At 40.0% G+C, this 15,559-nt stretch overlaps 1 protein-coding gene across 1 annotated transcript in view; it reads left to right on the plus strand.

Moving 5' to 3' along the window:
- Positions 1 to 3,204: 3,204 nt before the first annotated feature.
- LOC118413275 (phosphatidylinositide phosphatase SAC2-like) overlaps positions 3,205 to 15,559 on the plus strand; it is a 38,950-nt gene continuing 26,595 nt past the window's right edge. Inside the window, exons 1-3 of the mRNA XM_035816531.1 lie at positions 3,205 to 3,462; positions 10,999 to 11,079; positions 12,492 to 12,628. Of these exons, the coding sequence (XP_035672424.1) occupies positions 3,366 to 3,462; positions 10,999 to 11,079; positions 12,492 to 12,628 (315 nt within the window). The 5' untranslated portion in view covers positions 3,205 to 3,365. The remainder of the gene's footprint in view (positions 3,463 to 10,998; positions 11,080 to 12,491; positions 12,629 to 15,559) is intronic.

A 15,559-nucleotide genomic window follows, 5' to 3' on the forward strand; every position in this document is an offset into this window, starting at 1 on the left:
ATTGATAGATTTACAGGCTGTGGTCTAAATAAGTGTGAATGCTACAAAGAGAAGCGAACACTTGGTTATGTAGCAAAGTCTTGTCAAGATTGTTATGGCTATTTACACCTTTGTCATGTCAAATGTGTGATCTTACATAGCAGGGTTCTAGCCAGCATACTTCCTTCCATCCTTTGACAGAAGTTTAATGCTCATAATTTTTTTGCCCATTCCGTCCTCTATGATGGAGAAAAATTGGCATGTAAAGATATTAAAACAGATGCATTTGAACTAAGCAGACTACCAGCAAAATTTGCCCCTCAAAATGCAGGAAATAGTTTCAGAAGGTCAAGATTTCAAAATTTTCTAGGAGGAGCGTACCCCCGGACCCCCCTAGAAATGTTGAACATTCTTCATTCGACAGGATTTCCAAATTCAAATTCCAAGGGACGGGAAAAAATTCAGGCTGGCAAGAACACTGTTCCACAGCTGCATTATTTTGTTTAAGGCATTTCGGTTGGCTAAATTGGCATTTTGACCTTCCATTGTTCTCTCATTAATGAATTAAGAAAGAATTAAGCTGTAACGAATATTGATAGATGGTCATACAAGAATTCTAAATCTGATTTTTGGGGGGGCCAAATTGATGACGTCATCAGGTTTAATTGCCCCTAATATTCTTTTCCTATGGCAAAATACAGCACCTTGGTACATACATTGTACCACTGCAATGAAACTATGTTTTTCATGTGCATAATGATGAAGGCTACAAACTCACGGTTGCGCAAGCTGATATCTACTAACGATCTGTAGTTATTAAGAATTAATTTTTTTTAATTAGATGAAAACAGACATTTTTTAATTACTACAGATCATTAGTAGATATCAATTTGCGCAACCGTGCGTTTGTAGCTTTCATCATTATGCAACGAAAAACGAAGTTTCATTACAGTGGTATGTACCATAGTGCTGTATTTTGTCATAGAAAAAATAATATTAGGGACAATAAAAATGATGACGTCAACAATTTAGTCCCCAAAAAAATCAGATTTAGAATTCTTGTATGCCCATCTATCAACATTGGTTACGGCTCCATTCATTCTTAATTCATTAATAAGAAAACAGTGGAAGATTAAAATGCCAATTTAGCCAACCGAAAGACCTTAAAAGTCACACATAGCATCTGCCGTTCCTTATGCTCCATGTATAAATGATCAGGATTGATAAAATGTAAATAGAAAGAAAAATCAAGGCATGACCATGAAAACAGCTAGATGTAAATCTTATATTTCCGTGATGATAAAATATCTGTGCCAATGCAATGTAAATGCTGCCATAGTTTACTGTTTGTAATTTATGACATGAAAGTTTCAATTTTAAATATTGTTTGTTGAAGCAGTTGTATACACTAAGCACTTTGGCCTGAGATGAAAGTAATAGACCCTTTATTTTCAGCATTGTAACACTGTTTACCAAATGGCATATACACATCATACACTTTTGGTATTAGATTTGCTCAGATGTCTTGCCGATCACAAAAACTGTCAGTTCGCAATGCAACAAAGAGTACATTCACCCCATAGAATATGGTACAATGAGAAGAAATCCTTTTTTTGTGTGTTATTTCATTGCCCTGTTATCAAGGTTGACCATAGAGAAACCAATAGAATGTGGACTGATTTTTATACAGGTGTCAATGGTAAGATTATTGAAGAGAATATCTGTAGTCATACATGTATTAGCCAAGTGGTCCTAATGTAGAGGTGGTCATTTGTGTAGATTTTACCACTTTGGTAGAAATGAACAAATAGTACATCATGTAATGTACCAAAATATTTTCTAATTTACATTTTTCTGTTAACTGTCTAATAAGCATAATGTGCAGATGGCAATGCTTTTAAAGGTTCATGATATTGATACTATATTAAATACATTGTTAATATTTTGTTCCAATAAAGAAAGATACAATGCGCACTTTGCAGTATTTTACTGAATAATGTTTCAAAATGCTCGATATAACGCAATGCTAGAGAAAAATCTTTGTTGTTGTTGTTTTTCATATAACCTGTAAACTGACTTATAAGTAGGCTAGTGGTGGGTACCTGTACAGAAATTCAGGTATAGTTCCAGTTCAGGTCTATAGGATAACCTGGACCTGATTGTGAAAACCTGTGAATTGAAAGATATCGAGACATGTAAGGCCACACCGATTTAATTTCTTGGTTCACGGATTCGCTCGCTCCTACTTTTTGGAAAAAAAGATAAAAATAAAAATTAACCACTCAGCAAATTTTCACCATCAATGAAACCATTCACCAACTTTCTGGTGTAGCAAATTGGCCTTTATATGATAAGCTCCTTAAAGTGTGGGTACAGGTGCTGTTACTGTGCAAAAATAGTGTTTTTGTACTTTTTTCAAGCTGAAAACTTTTTCTTTCTTTATGTTTTGGATTAGCCGTTACCTTTACCCCAACCATTTTACAATTTTTATTTCGCCCTCTCGCTCCATATTTTTTATGAAAAAATCCGTGAACCATGAAATTAAATTGGTGTGGCCTAATAGAGACAAGCAAGTCTTTCCTTCACTCTCCAACACAGCCACACACACCCAACCCACTACCTTCAGGGTGAAGTTTATATCATGTAACGTTACATGTAAACAATGAATTTTGTATCCAAAATTGTTTCACTGGTCCGGGAAACTCGCATGTGATGATGATGATGATGTATGCATAAACCAAATGAATGTACAGCAAACCTTTTCCTTGACTAGTATCTTTTCAGATATGACAAAATTATTTCACATTATTTCAAAGTCTACCACTATTTGTCACAATAATACAGATAACGTTACATGTACAATGTATATGTGTCAATTTTTATTCTAATCACACTGGATAATCGCACACTTCTGTTAATTGCAGAAAATCCCGAGGTGGTGTGGTGCAGCTTAACAACATCGCTTTGTTGCACCATTCGGATAATTGAACCAAATGCATTGACAAATGCGGCTTCTACTAACGTTATATATATCTTCAACCAAAACTCTTGTTCAAAGGCAAAAATTAGACGACAGCTGTCACGACCAAATCAGTAGCAGGTACATTCACCAATGATTCACCAATGTCTTTTTGATAGGTGAATATTGTATCTCCAAAACGTTGCCTTTCTATTCTATCACATCTGCTTGAACATCTGTCTGTGCGGACACGCCCCTTAAAATCTCCTTCCCAGGGTTAGCTGATTCTCGCTATGGGAACGAGAACAGAGTGTCAGAGAAAACATCCAAGATGGCGGCCACGAATCGAGGTTGAGCGAGCCCAGCTGAGATAAACACGGCCCGGGCCGGCTTTTCCTTCCGTTCCCGCCGCCAGACAGCAGCGGCGATGGAGCTGTACCAAGCCCACGACCACTACATCCTGCTGGATGGCGAGCACAGCCTGTGGTGCAGTCGTTTCGACGGAAAACTCACTGCTCGTACCGGTCAGTAGCAAAATTTTCTTTTATACCGGGTCTCATGATCACATGCTAGCCGGCGGCTTGATATGGGATATCTCTCCCATGATCATCATACTCATATGGTTTGATGTGTTAGAAGCAAAGTCATGTGCTAGTCAGAAAGGAAACGATGACAAACAGAAGGTCGTGGCTTTAGAAGAAGTTTCTAGAATTCGCAGTCGCGTGGTTTTAGGGGGAGGGTGGGTTCCTTGGGGACACCAACCGATGGGCCCAGTTAGCAGTTTTCGCGATGATTTGCGATGGTTATGACTTCTCTTCCTTTTAAAGTCACATGAGGTTTTACTCTAGTCACTTCCTCCGCAGCAAATTATGCCACTCCCCCTGCTGTCAAACCCGTACAAATTTTTACCGGTACTGCTCCTTGAGTGTACTTATGTCAAACAGTGTAACGTGTTCTGTTGGTTAATATTTAATTTCTTTTTCTCAATCCTGCAATGACAACCGATTACATAATGATGTCATTGATAAATCACCATAAATTCCTGGGCATGCAGCTTGAGGAGGGTACAATTACATTGCACTATGGTCCTTTGTTTGTTTGTTTGTATTGCGTAATGTAAACCACCTCATGGCATAACCAAATGTATTAAACACCTTAGTTTGTACTGAATACTATTACACCCCGACCAATCGAATGGGGACATCCCTCACGAATGTGCACACTCCTCTAGAAAGAGGACACTCCTCGACGTTCAAGGGGACGCTCCTCTTGGAAATGGGATGTGCCTCCCTTTATTAGGGGACGCTCCTCCAGAAATGGTATGTTTACCGGGCATAGGGGACGTCCCTCCAACACCCACGCCGGCCCATGGAATCGGCCGCTAACCCGACAAATCCCTTTCTAGTTCATCTAAATCACAACATCCAAAACTTTAACCCCGCCAGTGCTCTCGACAAACGTCACACCTCGCAAGGTACGGATAGTTTTTGATTAAAAATTGAGGCATGTTGGAAATAAAGCTGCCCGCGCGGCAGAACATCACTTCTCTTCAGTGTTGTAATGGCGGCGTATCGCACGTCCGGCAAGCACAACATCGAGTTTTAGCCTACATATCCGCGTGCTTGTCAAGTTTTAAGGCCTCCCTCCCTAACACACGAACATGGGAGAAGTTTCTAACACGATGTCAGACGTATTTATTCAGGATTTTTTGTACAACGCGGCTACATGGCCCGATACCGTATCCGTGTGCTTGTCGAGACTGGCTTCCCTCCCCAGCACACGTACGGGCACCGGGTCTCTGTCACGGTAAGCCGTAATACCGGGCGTTTCCAGTAAACCGCGGCCTTTTCACAAGCCATAACAGATAACTACTCCTGACATCGAGTTAGAAACTTCTCCCATGTACGTGTGTTGGGGAGAGAGGCCTTAAAACTCGACAAGCACGCGGATATTTTGGCTAAAACTCGATGTTGTGCTTGCCGGACGTGCGATACGCCGGCATTACAACACTGAAGAGAAGTGATGTACTGCCGCGCGGGCAGCTTTATTTCCAACATGCCTCAATTTTTAATCAAAAACTATCCGTACCTTGCGAGGTGTGACGTTTGTCAAGAGCACTGGCGGGGTTAAAGTTTTGGATGTTGTGATTTAGATGAACTAGAAAGGGATTTGTCGGGTTAGCGGCCGATTCCACGGGCCGGCGGGGGTGTTGGAGGGACGTCCCCTATGCCCGGTAAACATACCATTTCCGGAGGAGCGTCCCCTAATAAAGGGAGGCACATCCCATTTTCAGGAGGAGCGTCCCCTTGAACGTCGAGGAGTGTCCTCTTTTCTAGAGGAGTGTGCACATTCGCGAGGGATGTCTCCATTCGATTGGTCGGGGTGTATTAGCTGCATATACGGACAGATCTAATCGAACCACTTGCACCGGGAAAGACCCCTAGTGTGATGGGTTCTTTTAGTTCATACATGCTTGAGTTTGGGGTTCTCCTCAAATATGGGACAGCCCCAACTGAAGCTAGGTACTCATTGACACCTGAGTGAAGTGAGGAAAGTCATGTTAAGTGCATTACCCAAGGGCACAAGGTCTGTGGTGTATCAATTGCATGGCAAGGATTTGAACCTCTGGGTTACAGGCCAACCATCTGCCGTTGCACCACATGACTGTCCGTTTTTATTTCTTGTCAAAAGCAGGTTTCTGTCTCAAAACAATCTTTGATACATTTCTTCTTCTGAGTCTGAATCTCAGTCTGACGTTTGCCCCCTGGAAGCCATGAAGGTCCTCCTTCCTCTAGCATGTCCAATAATGTCTTAACCCTTAAACTGCCAAAAACGGATATATCCGGCACACATATACATGCCCTGTGTGCCGTGCCCGGTTATAACCGGGATAGCGTATTCCCCCAAAGTAGCAGCTTTGCGCGCGTGTAGCGCACGAACCCCGGAAGTTAGGGACTTCGGCCTTGTTCAGGTGTCTCTTTTCCGGGGTCAGCGGCCAACCCTGGCACTAATAGCATTTTATAGGGCTGAAACAATGGCAGTTTAACTTTAAGGGTTGAGCTAGTTGTGAGAACTCCCATCTTCAGTTTGGTGGCTTTTATTATGGTGCTTTTTTCCAGTAGATAGACTATTGCCGTATTGTGGTAATATTGTAGCGAGGATATCAGCACCAGTAAGGGTGATGTTACATTTCCAAATGTCTACCTACTGGAGGAGATTGTCCCTCTTGATATCTCGATTATACACACATCAAGTAAAGTGCAAATCCTGTAGAATTTGAACTTTGTATGTTGTTTCTTTCTGTTTCTACTCCTTTCTTAAACTGGTCCCCACACCGGTAACCGAACCCGGGCCGGCAGATCACAAAATCCAACGTGCAAACCACAACCCGGAAAAGGCTGACCTGCCCATTGGCATAGCTGTTTGGCGCTACTTAAACCCCCACTGTTACAACTTTTTCAGGCCTGTTTCGCCCCACTCAGAAGTGTATAGTTTATTTGTTTAGATTTTCTATTTGTTTATGGTGATGGCTATATCCATTGTGTTGACTACAAAGAAAGGTAAATTTAGGAGCAAGACCAATTGGTTTTAATGACATAATCCTCTCCCAGGATATTTGTGTGATGTAGACAATCATGTTGCTGTACTGAATATTCAGGGCAGGGAGGAAAAACCGAAGACACAGTGGACTTTATAATTAGATTTTCATGGCGTAACCAACTGCTGCATTCCCCCAAAACTATTTTGTGATATTGAAATCCTTCTACTGTAATTTTTCCTTGGATCTCCTGTCCACAAAACCCATTTCTGCTCCAGCTTTCTCCCACAAAATTACCCGATCCTGATGCAGTTTGATCAGGGCTTGCTCCGTTCCCTCTTTAATGTGAGGATAATGGCAGTTTGCATGCTTTCAACCCTCGGTTCATTCTATTCAAGTCATACCCCCCTGATTAATCAGGGTAATTTCACAGACACATGGGCAGAACATGCCAGTCTTTGTTGTATGTATCGATCATTCAACTTGCAAAGAATTGTGTGACATGGTTGGATTAGAAACAAATGTCATTCCGTGCAACTTTTAACAAATTTGTAGGCCTCTCAACTATATTGTTCCGGGGAGGGCTCGAAATACTTTTTCTGCATGCCTGCACTGGTGCAGGTAACACTGAAAATTACCTGCACCAGACAACTTTTACCTGCACCACTCTGAATTTAGGAAGTATGGATCATACTAAAATTGTTCAGGAACCATTGCTATTTTTCTTTTATACTTTGTAAGGTGGTAACAGTCAATGCAACTAGTATCATAATCCACAAAGACCTACATCATATGACCGTTATGTATAAAACCCAGTACATGGACCAGTGCAGGTTAGATGTAGGTAAACATCAGAAATACCTGCACAGCTCCAATTTTACCTGCACTAACCTGCATATGCAGGTAGTGTTTCGAGCCCTGTTGTATATAAAGTTGAATGGAAATCCTAGCAAGGCCATACCAATTTAATTTGTTGCATAAATAACTACAGACTTGACAAATGATAAGTTTTCAGCACATTTTATGCAACAAATCAATATCTAGGGTGGTCCCTGATTAGCAAAGGCCCAATTTAAAAAAATATAATATACGTAGTGTCCAAAATAACCATGTGCAGGCACTGAAATTTGAGGCCTGTAGTTTATTTGGGAGTCAGAAGAGGCAGTGAAAATTTCTCAACGGGAGGTGTGGCCAATTTTTTTTTTCAAATTGGAAAAAATAAGACAGCAGTACCGAGAAGCAACAAATAGAATTGGACTGGCCCAAGTATCATTTGCAAAATGCAAATTGCTTTCCTGTAGCTTTTGGGAAACTATTGCTCATGTACATGTAGGTCAAAGGGGGTGTATAGAAAGTACAGAATCCAATTTCGAAAGACATAAACAATCGCAGGTCATGTTTTCAGAGAACAGAAGCCACCCATTGGCAAGCACAACAAACAATGCTGTAAGCCTGTCTCGTTGTGGGTATATTCTGATAAATGTATTCTATCTACCACCCACTACTGCATTTTAGTCCTGACTTTAATTTCTACCTCAGTTCCGTTTCCTTGTATTTTGTGGATCTCAAGAGAATAATTTAGCTGTGCAAACACAACAATCCTGTAAATATCTTATCTTGCTACATTCCGGGTAGAATTTTAAGAATGAACAGACAACATTCATTTGCTGCCCACTTTTTTTTATTTTTTTTCCTTCCATAGTTCCATTTCCTTAGATTGCCAACAATTTCATATCAGTTTTCTTTATGTTTCATTCCATTTCGCACTTTCTGTACATTCCATTTTGTTTCATTTCATTCCATTTCATTTCGCATTTTCCGGATACCTATCAAGGGGGCTTGCAGAAGTACAAAATCAAGTCATAATCATAATTCTGCAAAAAAAATGTAGCTAAAAAAGCAGCCATTTTATAATATTTAGTAAGTGATCCTTTGCAAACAAAATTGTAATTACTGAGAATGCCACTATGTAGTAAGTTATACCATGGACATCATATGAAATATTGCAGATTTGGGTCCTTTCTAGGGGTGGGTACCAGTACAGAAAATTCACGTACAGGTACGGTTCAGGTCCAGAGGATCAAGTCCAGGTCAGGACCTGAACTTGGGCCTAATTATCTGTAAAAACTTATGAATGGGCGATACTCAAAACAATGGTCCAATTCGCCACCAAGAATTCTGTTTGTTGGAGTATCCGACGTCCATTGGGGTTTTAAACTTCTATCTCCATTTTAACAACACTAACTGCCTCTGTTTTAGACCACATTTGACTTCTACTCCGCTCTTGTTCTTTTCTTGGACCTGTAAGCCCCAAAACACGTGAACGCCTGCCGGTGTAATATGTTAATTTTCTAATCGGTCCAACATCCGGTCAGCTGAATTTTTTCAGATCCGGTTCTCTGAACTGGTCTGGACCGGTGCAGTGTACCGGTACCCACCCCTAGTCCATTCAAACATCATGCATATTTCTTTTGGGAAGTTGTTTTGTCTCAAGGACACATAAATAAATCAGACTGCCCTCTCCAACCTTAATGCCCTTTCCAAGCTAGATCCATCTCCTTGATAGCTCCCAAAGGATAGCAATGTACATGTAGGTATGCATAAATTCACACTTACCTACAGTACACAAATGTACATTCAGCTACGAATGCCTATAGGGTCCTACAATACTTTGTACACTAGTACAGGTACCATATCTGCTCCATTAAAGCACATCCTATCTTTAAACACACTCCCAAAAAAAATCATTTAAAATCCTTCCATAAAATTTTGACTTTAATATCTAAACGCAATGAAGAGTTATCTTCCAAAGCATATGTATGATAACGCAAGCCAAAAAGTCAAAAATGAAATTTAGATTTTAATCAAAATGACGTTCTGGAGTGGACAACCTCTAATTTTGTTACTCGGAGATGTCATTTGTCATGCGCCTATAGATGGGGAAAATCATTTTTGATCAATCAATGGTGATTAATCAAAGGTGAGATCAAAAGATTAGGGTTACGTTCCTGATATTAGATTTGTGATAAAAAGTAATATTACATGTATCATGTGTCCGTCGGCAAAGAAGATGAGGGACGATACTGTAAATGCGTTTAATTTTGCGGGGATTTAATTTGGCGTGGAGTTTTTGTGGCGGTTTTCAGTTCGCGGTAGTGACGTATACTGTATAGTCACATACTACACGTATAATGGAAAAATGATTGTGGTGGCCTTAAACCATGAACATAAAACCACAACAACTACTTCTGCATTTATAGCACTTTGGACTACAGGGTCTAGCTAGCTTTGTAACACTTTGTGCTTCTGTTACATGTTCTCCTTTTATGCAACCAGAGATGGCAGACTTCGCCCTCTTACCTATAGGCTATACTGCTTTGCAACACTTCCAGTCGTACAAAATTAGGCGGCAGCATGACATCCTGTACAGACTACAAATTTTGATAAAGATAAGGAAAAAAAGATGGCAAAAATAAGATCCCCAAAATTTTTCATACTGACATAATAAACATTCCAACAAGAATTGATCATACTTCACACGTAATTTTGGGGTGAAGTAAAATCAAAAAGTATTTTTTTACTTTTTTTATCCTTCCTTACAATTGTCTTAAAGAAATGCTGAACTGTCCCAGGTTATGTATAGTGACTCTAACTAGTGGGGTATTGCCTCCCATAATAGTCAACATTTACTCAGAGTGTACACTACATATTCCCATGATGATATGCCTTCTCCGTTTGACTTGTACACAAGGTATAGATAATGTCATTACATCAGGGATTCCATAAATTAACCTTAACAAGCTAGGGAGGATTCCGTGCCCGCATGACCGAATTGGGTCCCCGGACGCTCGTTATTTAGCATATTAAACTGCGATGGCCTGGCTAGCCATGAAAAATTGGGGTTAAACCATTTCAAACCTCAGTGTAGGAAACTATAACTATAGGCTGTATATAGCAGAACAGTAATTGTTAAATGAATGAATGAAAGATTTAGGAAAATAATGTTCTTGTTACACAACCTAGAGGAAGTTTACCTTGTCGACTTTACATTAACTTCTCAGCTTCCTTCATTACAGTAAATGCAGAAATGTTTTCTGTGGTTTTATGTTCGCGGATTTTGCAGTGACCCATTTACTCAAAGCAACCATGGTCGGACTGGAAACATTATCATACCCACCCAAGAAAACACGTTTCAAAGTAAAATGCGCTGGAAGTTGCGAAAATTTAATTTGGTGTCCTTGGAAAAAATCGTAACAGCAGCAATTCCAACGTCCAAATCAGGTATTCATATCTTTGACAGTGGTGCATTTGGCATGCATTGACCAAGTTCGATTTGTTCGATGGAAGCCTGCTATGTGTGATACAAATTCAAAGCCTGTATGGAGTTTTTCATTACCTGGTCCGGAACACCTGTATCAAATGTTATTGCGGCTAAATGTATATATAAATGTATGACACACCCTTACAGCTGAAGAATTCAGACATGGTCCTGATTTCATACGGATATTTCTTTGTCTTGCAGGAGAGGACCTGTGCAATGCATGGAACCCAGTCTGCCTGGGACTCGTCCATGGTGTGATAGGCAAAGTACAGCTATATCCAGGTAATACAATTCTTGGTCTTATCACTTGTACATACACCATTTAGGCCACACCAATTTAATTTCTTGGTTCACGGATTTTTTCATAAAAAAATATGGAGCGAGAGGGCGAAATAAAAATAAGAATTGTAAAATGGTTGGGGTAAAGGTAACGGCTAATCCAAAACATAAAGAAAAAAAGTTTTCAGCTTGAAAAAAGTACAAAAACACTATTTTTGTACAGTAACAGCACCTGTACCCACACTTTAAGGAGCTTATAATATAAAGGCCAATTTACTACACCAGAAAGTTGGTGAATGGTTTCATTAATGGTGAAAATTTGCTGAGTGGTAATTTTTATTTTTTTTTTCCAAAAAATAGGAGCGAATCTGTGAACCAAGAAATTAAATTGGTGTGGCCTTATAGGGATTTTCCTTTTTCTACTCCTGACTTGTCATAAAAGCTCATCCGATGTGTTGGTACAATCCATGTTGAAATTTGTAACTTCCATTCAACTCCAAAGCAAAATGTGCACCTCGAATTTTCGACGGCTCATACAATGTACGTTCATCTTCCTGATGTGATTCAATTACTTGCAGCATGTGACCATAGGGACATGTAACTCAAGTAATGAATCGTAATTGCCTGGCAAACAATATCGGCCCGTCTCGGTATTGGCTGATAGACTCTAATGAGTTGATGGTCTCATTTCCCCCCCCCCCCCCCTTCTGAGGAAGGTTGATGTACATGTATGAGTGATAAAAAAATTGAGGTGAGCAGATTGCTTTGTCTTGAATGAAAGCTACAAATTTTAACATAAATGACTTCATCATGCAGATATAGTGATTCGTATGATATACAAATTTTCTATACTTTGGTTTGAGACCTTTGATAAAGTTGCTTGTATGATGAATTCTCAGTTTTAACTCACAGCACTTTTTGCTCTCGTATGGTTTTGAATGTGGAATGATATTACGGTTTGAAAGAAACTTTTGAAAATCAATTGTTACTGTTTAATCCGTAAGGTTAAATTTAAAAAAACAGTCAGGGTTGGACAACTCCACTAGCCTAATTGTCCTGGGCAGGAGAAAGTGTAAGTGCATGTCCAACCCCACTTGTCCGATCAGGCTAGTAAGACTTTTCCATGAGTGAGATTTCGATATACTTTTTACAGTCATGATATCAAACATTGGTCAACACAGAAAAATAGAGCCAATCACAGAAAAATAGAGCCAATAATAAAAGAATTCCATTTTGCTCGAAATGAAAATGCATAGAAAAATAGATTTCGGCAAGTGAAAAGTTGATTCGGGCTAGTTAGTCTTTTATGTACTTGCCCAATAGGACAACTGATGAATCTTAGAAAAATCCAATCCTGCATAGAATGATTGTTTAAGATTAGAAGGTTAAGATTAAGTGTACAAATTTGTTTGCAGACTCAGAATGGCACCTGCTGTTGGTGACCAAGAAGATGTCTGTAGGTGTGTTACCAGGTGGACACGAGGTGTATAAGATCAGCCGTGTGGTCATCCTGCCTCTGTCACCTGTGGAGCCACCTGAGATGGAACTAGAGGTAAGGTCCTGCTTTAAGCAAAAAACTGTGTGCTGAGACCTTAAAGTTTATGGTTGAGTTTGACAAGTTTTGACAAGTTTTATTACAGATGCACGGCATAGCAGCAGTAGCTGAATTGCACCGCCATTTACAATTATGTACATTACAAGCAGCCATGATAAAATCTGTTCATTATCTTACAATCTTATAAGCAAGTACATTTACAAGCATTTTAGAATTATACCTTACTATTAAAGGGTACTCGTCGTTCCGAGAGGATTATAAACATAACGAAACAAAGGGTTGTCGTACAACAATATAGATACATACAATCAAGTGTCTTATCGATGCAGTGTAATATGCATTAGGATTAGCGCTCAGTTCGGTGGGGCTAGTCACTTGTTCAGTAAATTCACAAGATATGGTATAGGCGAGTTTTTGTATCTGTCCGTACGGCATAGTGGCATATCCAGTTTATCTGAGCTGCGAGTGGAACGTCCAGTCATGTGCTGTCTGGATGGAGGGAGCCAGTCCCGGAACTCTGATCGTAGTAACGACTCTGCGAAAGTGGTGCAGATACTGATTCGTCGGTCTGCAAGTGTGCTCAGGTCAAGTGTTGAAAGTGCTGAAGCATAGTCAGTGTAGTGAATTCCGAGAATGATTTTACATGCTCTCTTTTGGATTCTCTCAAGTTTCGCTGCCTGGTTCTTGGGGTTCTTGAGGTCGCCTGGCGTAGCGGCAGCCTGTTTGCCTCGGGACCGAGAGGTCTCGAGTTCAAACTCTGCCGTGTCACCGATCTCGGGAAAGGCACTTCACATGACTTTCCTCACTTTACTCAGGTGAAAATGAGTACCTAGCTTCGGCTAGAGTTGTCCCTCGGATAGGACGTTAAATGGAGGTCACACTCCACACACGTAAAAGAACCCGCCGCACTTATCGAAAAGAGTAGGGGACCTTCCCGGTGTGAGTGGATCAAACCTACAGACTGGTCTCCGGGTTGACATCTTGAAAAGGTGATAGTCACCTGTTATGTCAATCCTTCCACAACAACGTGGTAAATCTAAATAGATAAATAAGTACACAGTTTTTTGCTTATGGGGATTTACATGGTTAGGGACCCCAAAGTGAGGAGGTTTGTCGCCTCAAAATTTATAGCAGAGTGCGTAAAGAATTTGCAAGAATTTAATATGTTGAAGTGCAGGGTATAACCTACAAAATATCTGAAAATGAGCATAGCTTTGTGCTCATTTTTCTATAAAAGCCACTTTCATTTGGACCCTAGCGGAGGTCATTGAAGTGCAGGCGACGCCGTGCCCAGTAACAGTTAGTATTGAGGCGCAAATTCGCACCGGCCGAGGAAGCATTGTAGTCCAACTTATACAGTCTCAAAACTGATGTATTCCTCTACCATTCACCACAGTTTCCACCTCGCTGTTTGTTGTGCACGGAAGAATAACTACGGCCTTTGCAAGTACTGGGACGCACTACATTTTGTACCTTATACCCGAACTACTATTGGGGACAGGGGTCGCACGTGTACTGAGACCATAAATGCATTTAAGGTTGTGGCACATAAATTCTGTGTATTGTTTTGCATCCTTCCTATAACTGTAGTACCACTTTGAGGTTCTTTTGTCATTTATCTGTGCAATAACCTTAAGTGAAGTTTGCACCCTGACTTTATTAGCAACTTACCTTTCGAATGTTGAAACATTTTATTATATATGGTTTATTGGAGTAAGTACAGTATTCTTATTAGATGTGCAATATGGCTTAATGCACAAGTACTGTAAATCTTCAAATATTCAACAATTTCTGAAGTTTTACAGTCACTACTCCACCATGTAATTGCTACTATTTTTAAAATTGTAAACCCAAATATACTGCAAACTCTTCATTTTCACTGTACTACCAAATCTATACCAGTCACAAATCTACATGTAAATCAATATGCAGTATGGCTTTGTCATGCTTTGATACCCAATATGTGGCACTTCTATACATGTACAGTATCTATTAAGGCTAACACTAGCGAATGTCTTTAGTTACTACTGTAGCAGCTATATTAGCATCTGCCCCACATCTTTTCTCCCTTGCTTTTAATGGTTCACTGGGGCAAAGACAGGACAAGATTTCTAATTAAGATAACAGATTTTTACTGTCATAATCAAGCGTAGCAAAGCCTCGTATGTACACGTGGAGACAATCTATATGGCTTCTGGCCATTTGTGAATAATTTATGGTCATCCAACTAAACCCTGCTTTGCTCTGCTTTCAGGTCAGGTAATGTGGCTATTTTTAGCTTCTGGTTTTTGGCAATGTCTCAGGGGCAGAGCCGATAATATGATATTTCGATTGACTTGAAAATAGTCTGAAAATTACTTGAATGCATCCCCTAGGGAATGGATTTTTCAATGCCTTAATAACTCAAATAGTTATGAATAGATGATGGATGATATTTGATATGTGGGTAGCTGTCAGTGAAACAAAGGTCAAGTGCGTTTTGGGGTCCCTAGTGGCTTCAATGAAATTGCAGCAGAACTTCCCATTTGGATATCTAATGCTGTAAGTTATGACAAATACTGTAAATGCATTTAAGTTTGTAGGGATTTAATTTTGCAGTAGCCGGAAAGGGGACTTTTCGCAGTGGTTTTAAGGTCGCGGTAGCACCATGCATGGTGAAATGTTCGCGGTGAAATGTTCATGGTGGTTTTAAATTTGCGGTGAAGTGGCCACCACGAAAACCGCGAACATAAAACCACCGCGAACATTTCTGAATTTACAGTAGCTCTTGGGCTCTGGAAGAAGTGCATAGATTAACACACTCTAGCAGCTTTTGAGGAAAGTGCAGGGGCCTTTTTGGTTAAAACTTTGGAAGAATATGAATATTAATGTTCTTTTATGATTTGGCATTCAGTTAGCTCAGATGGAGATTAGCTTTTTTAGAGGATG

This window comes from Branchiostoma floridae, chromosome 4 (genome assembly GCF_000003815.2).
Source record: "Branchiostoma floridae strain S238N-H82 chromosome 4, Bfl_VNyyK, whole genome shotgun sequence".
In the NCBI taxonomy this organism is placed as follows: Eukaryota; Metazoa; Chordata; class Leptocardii; order Amphioxiformes; family Branchiostomatidae; genus Branchiostoma; species Branchiostoma floridae.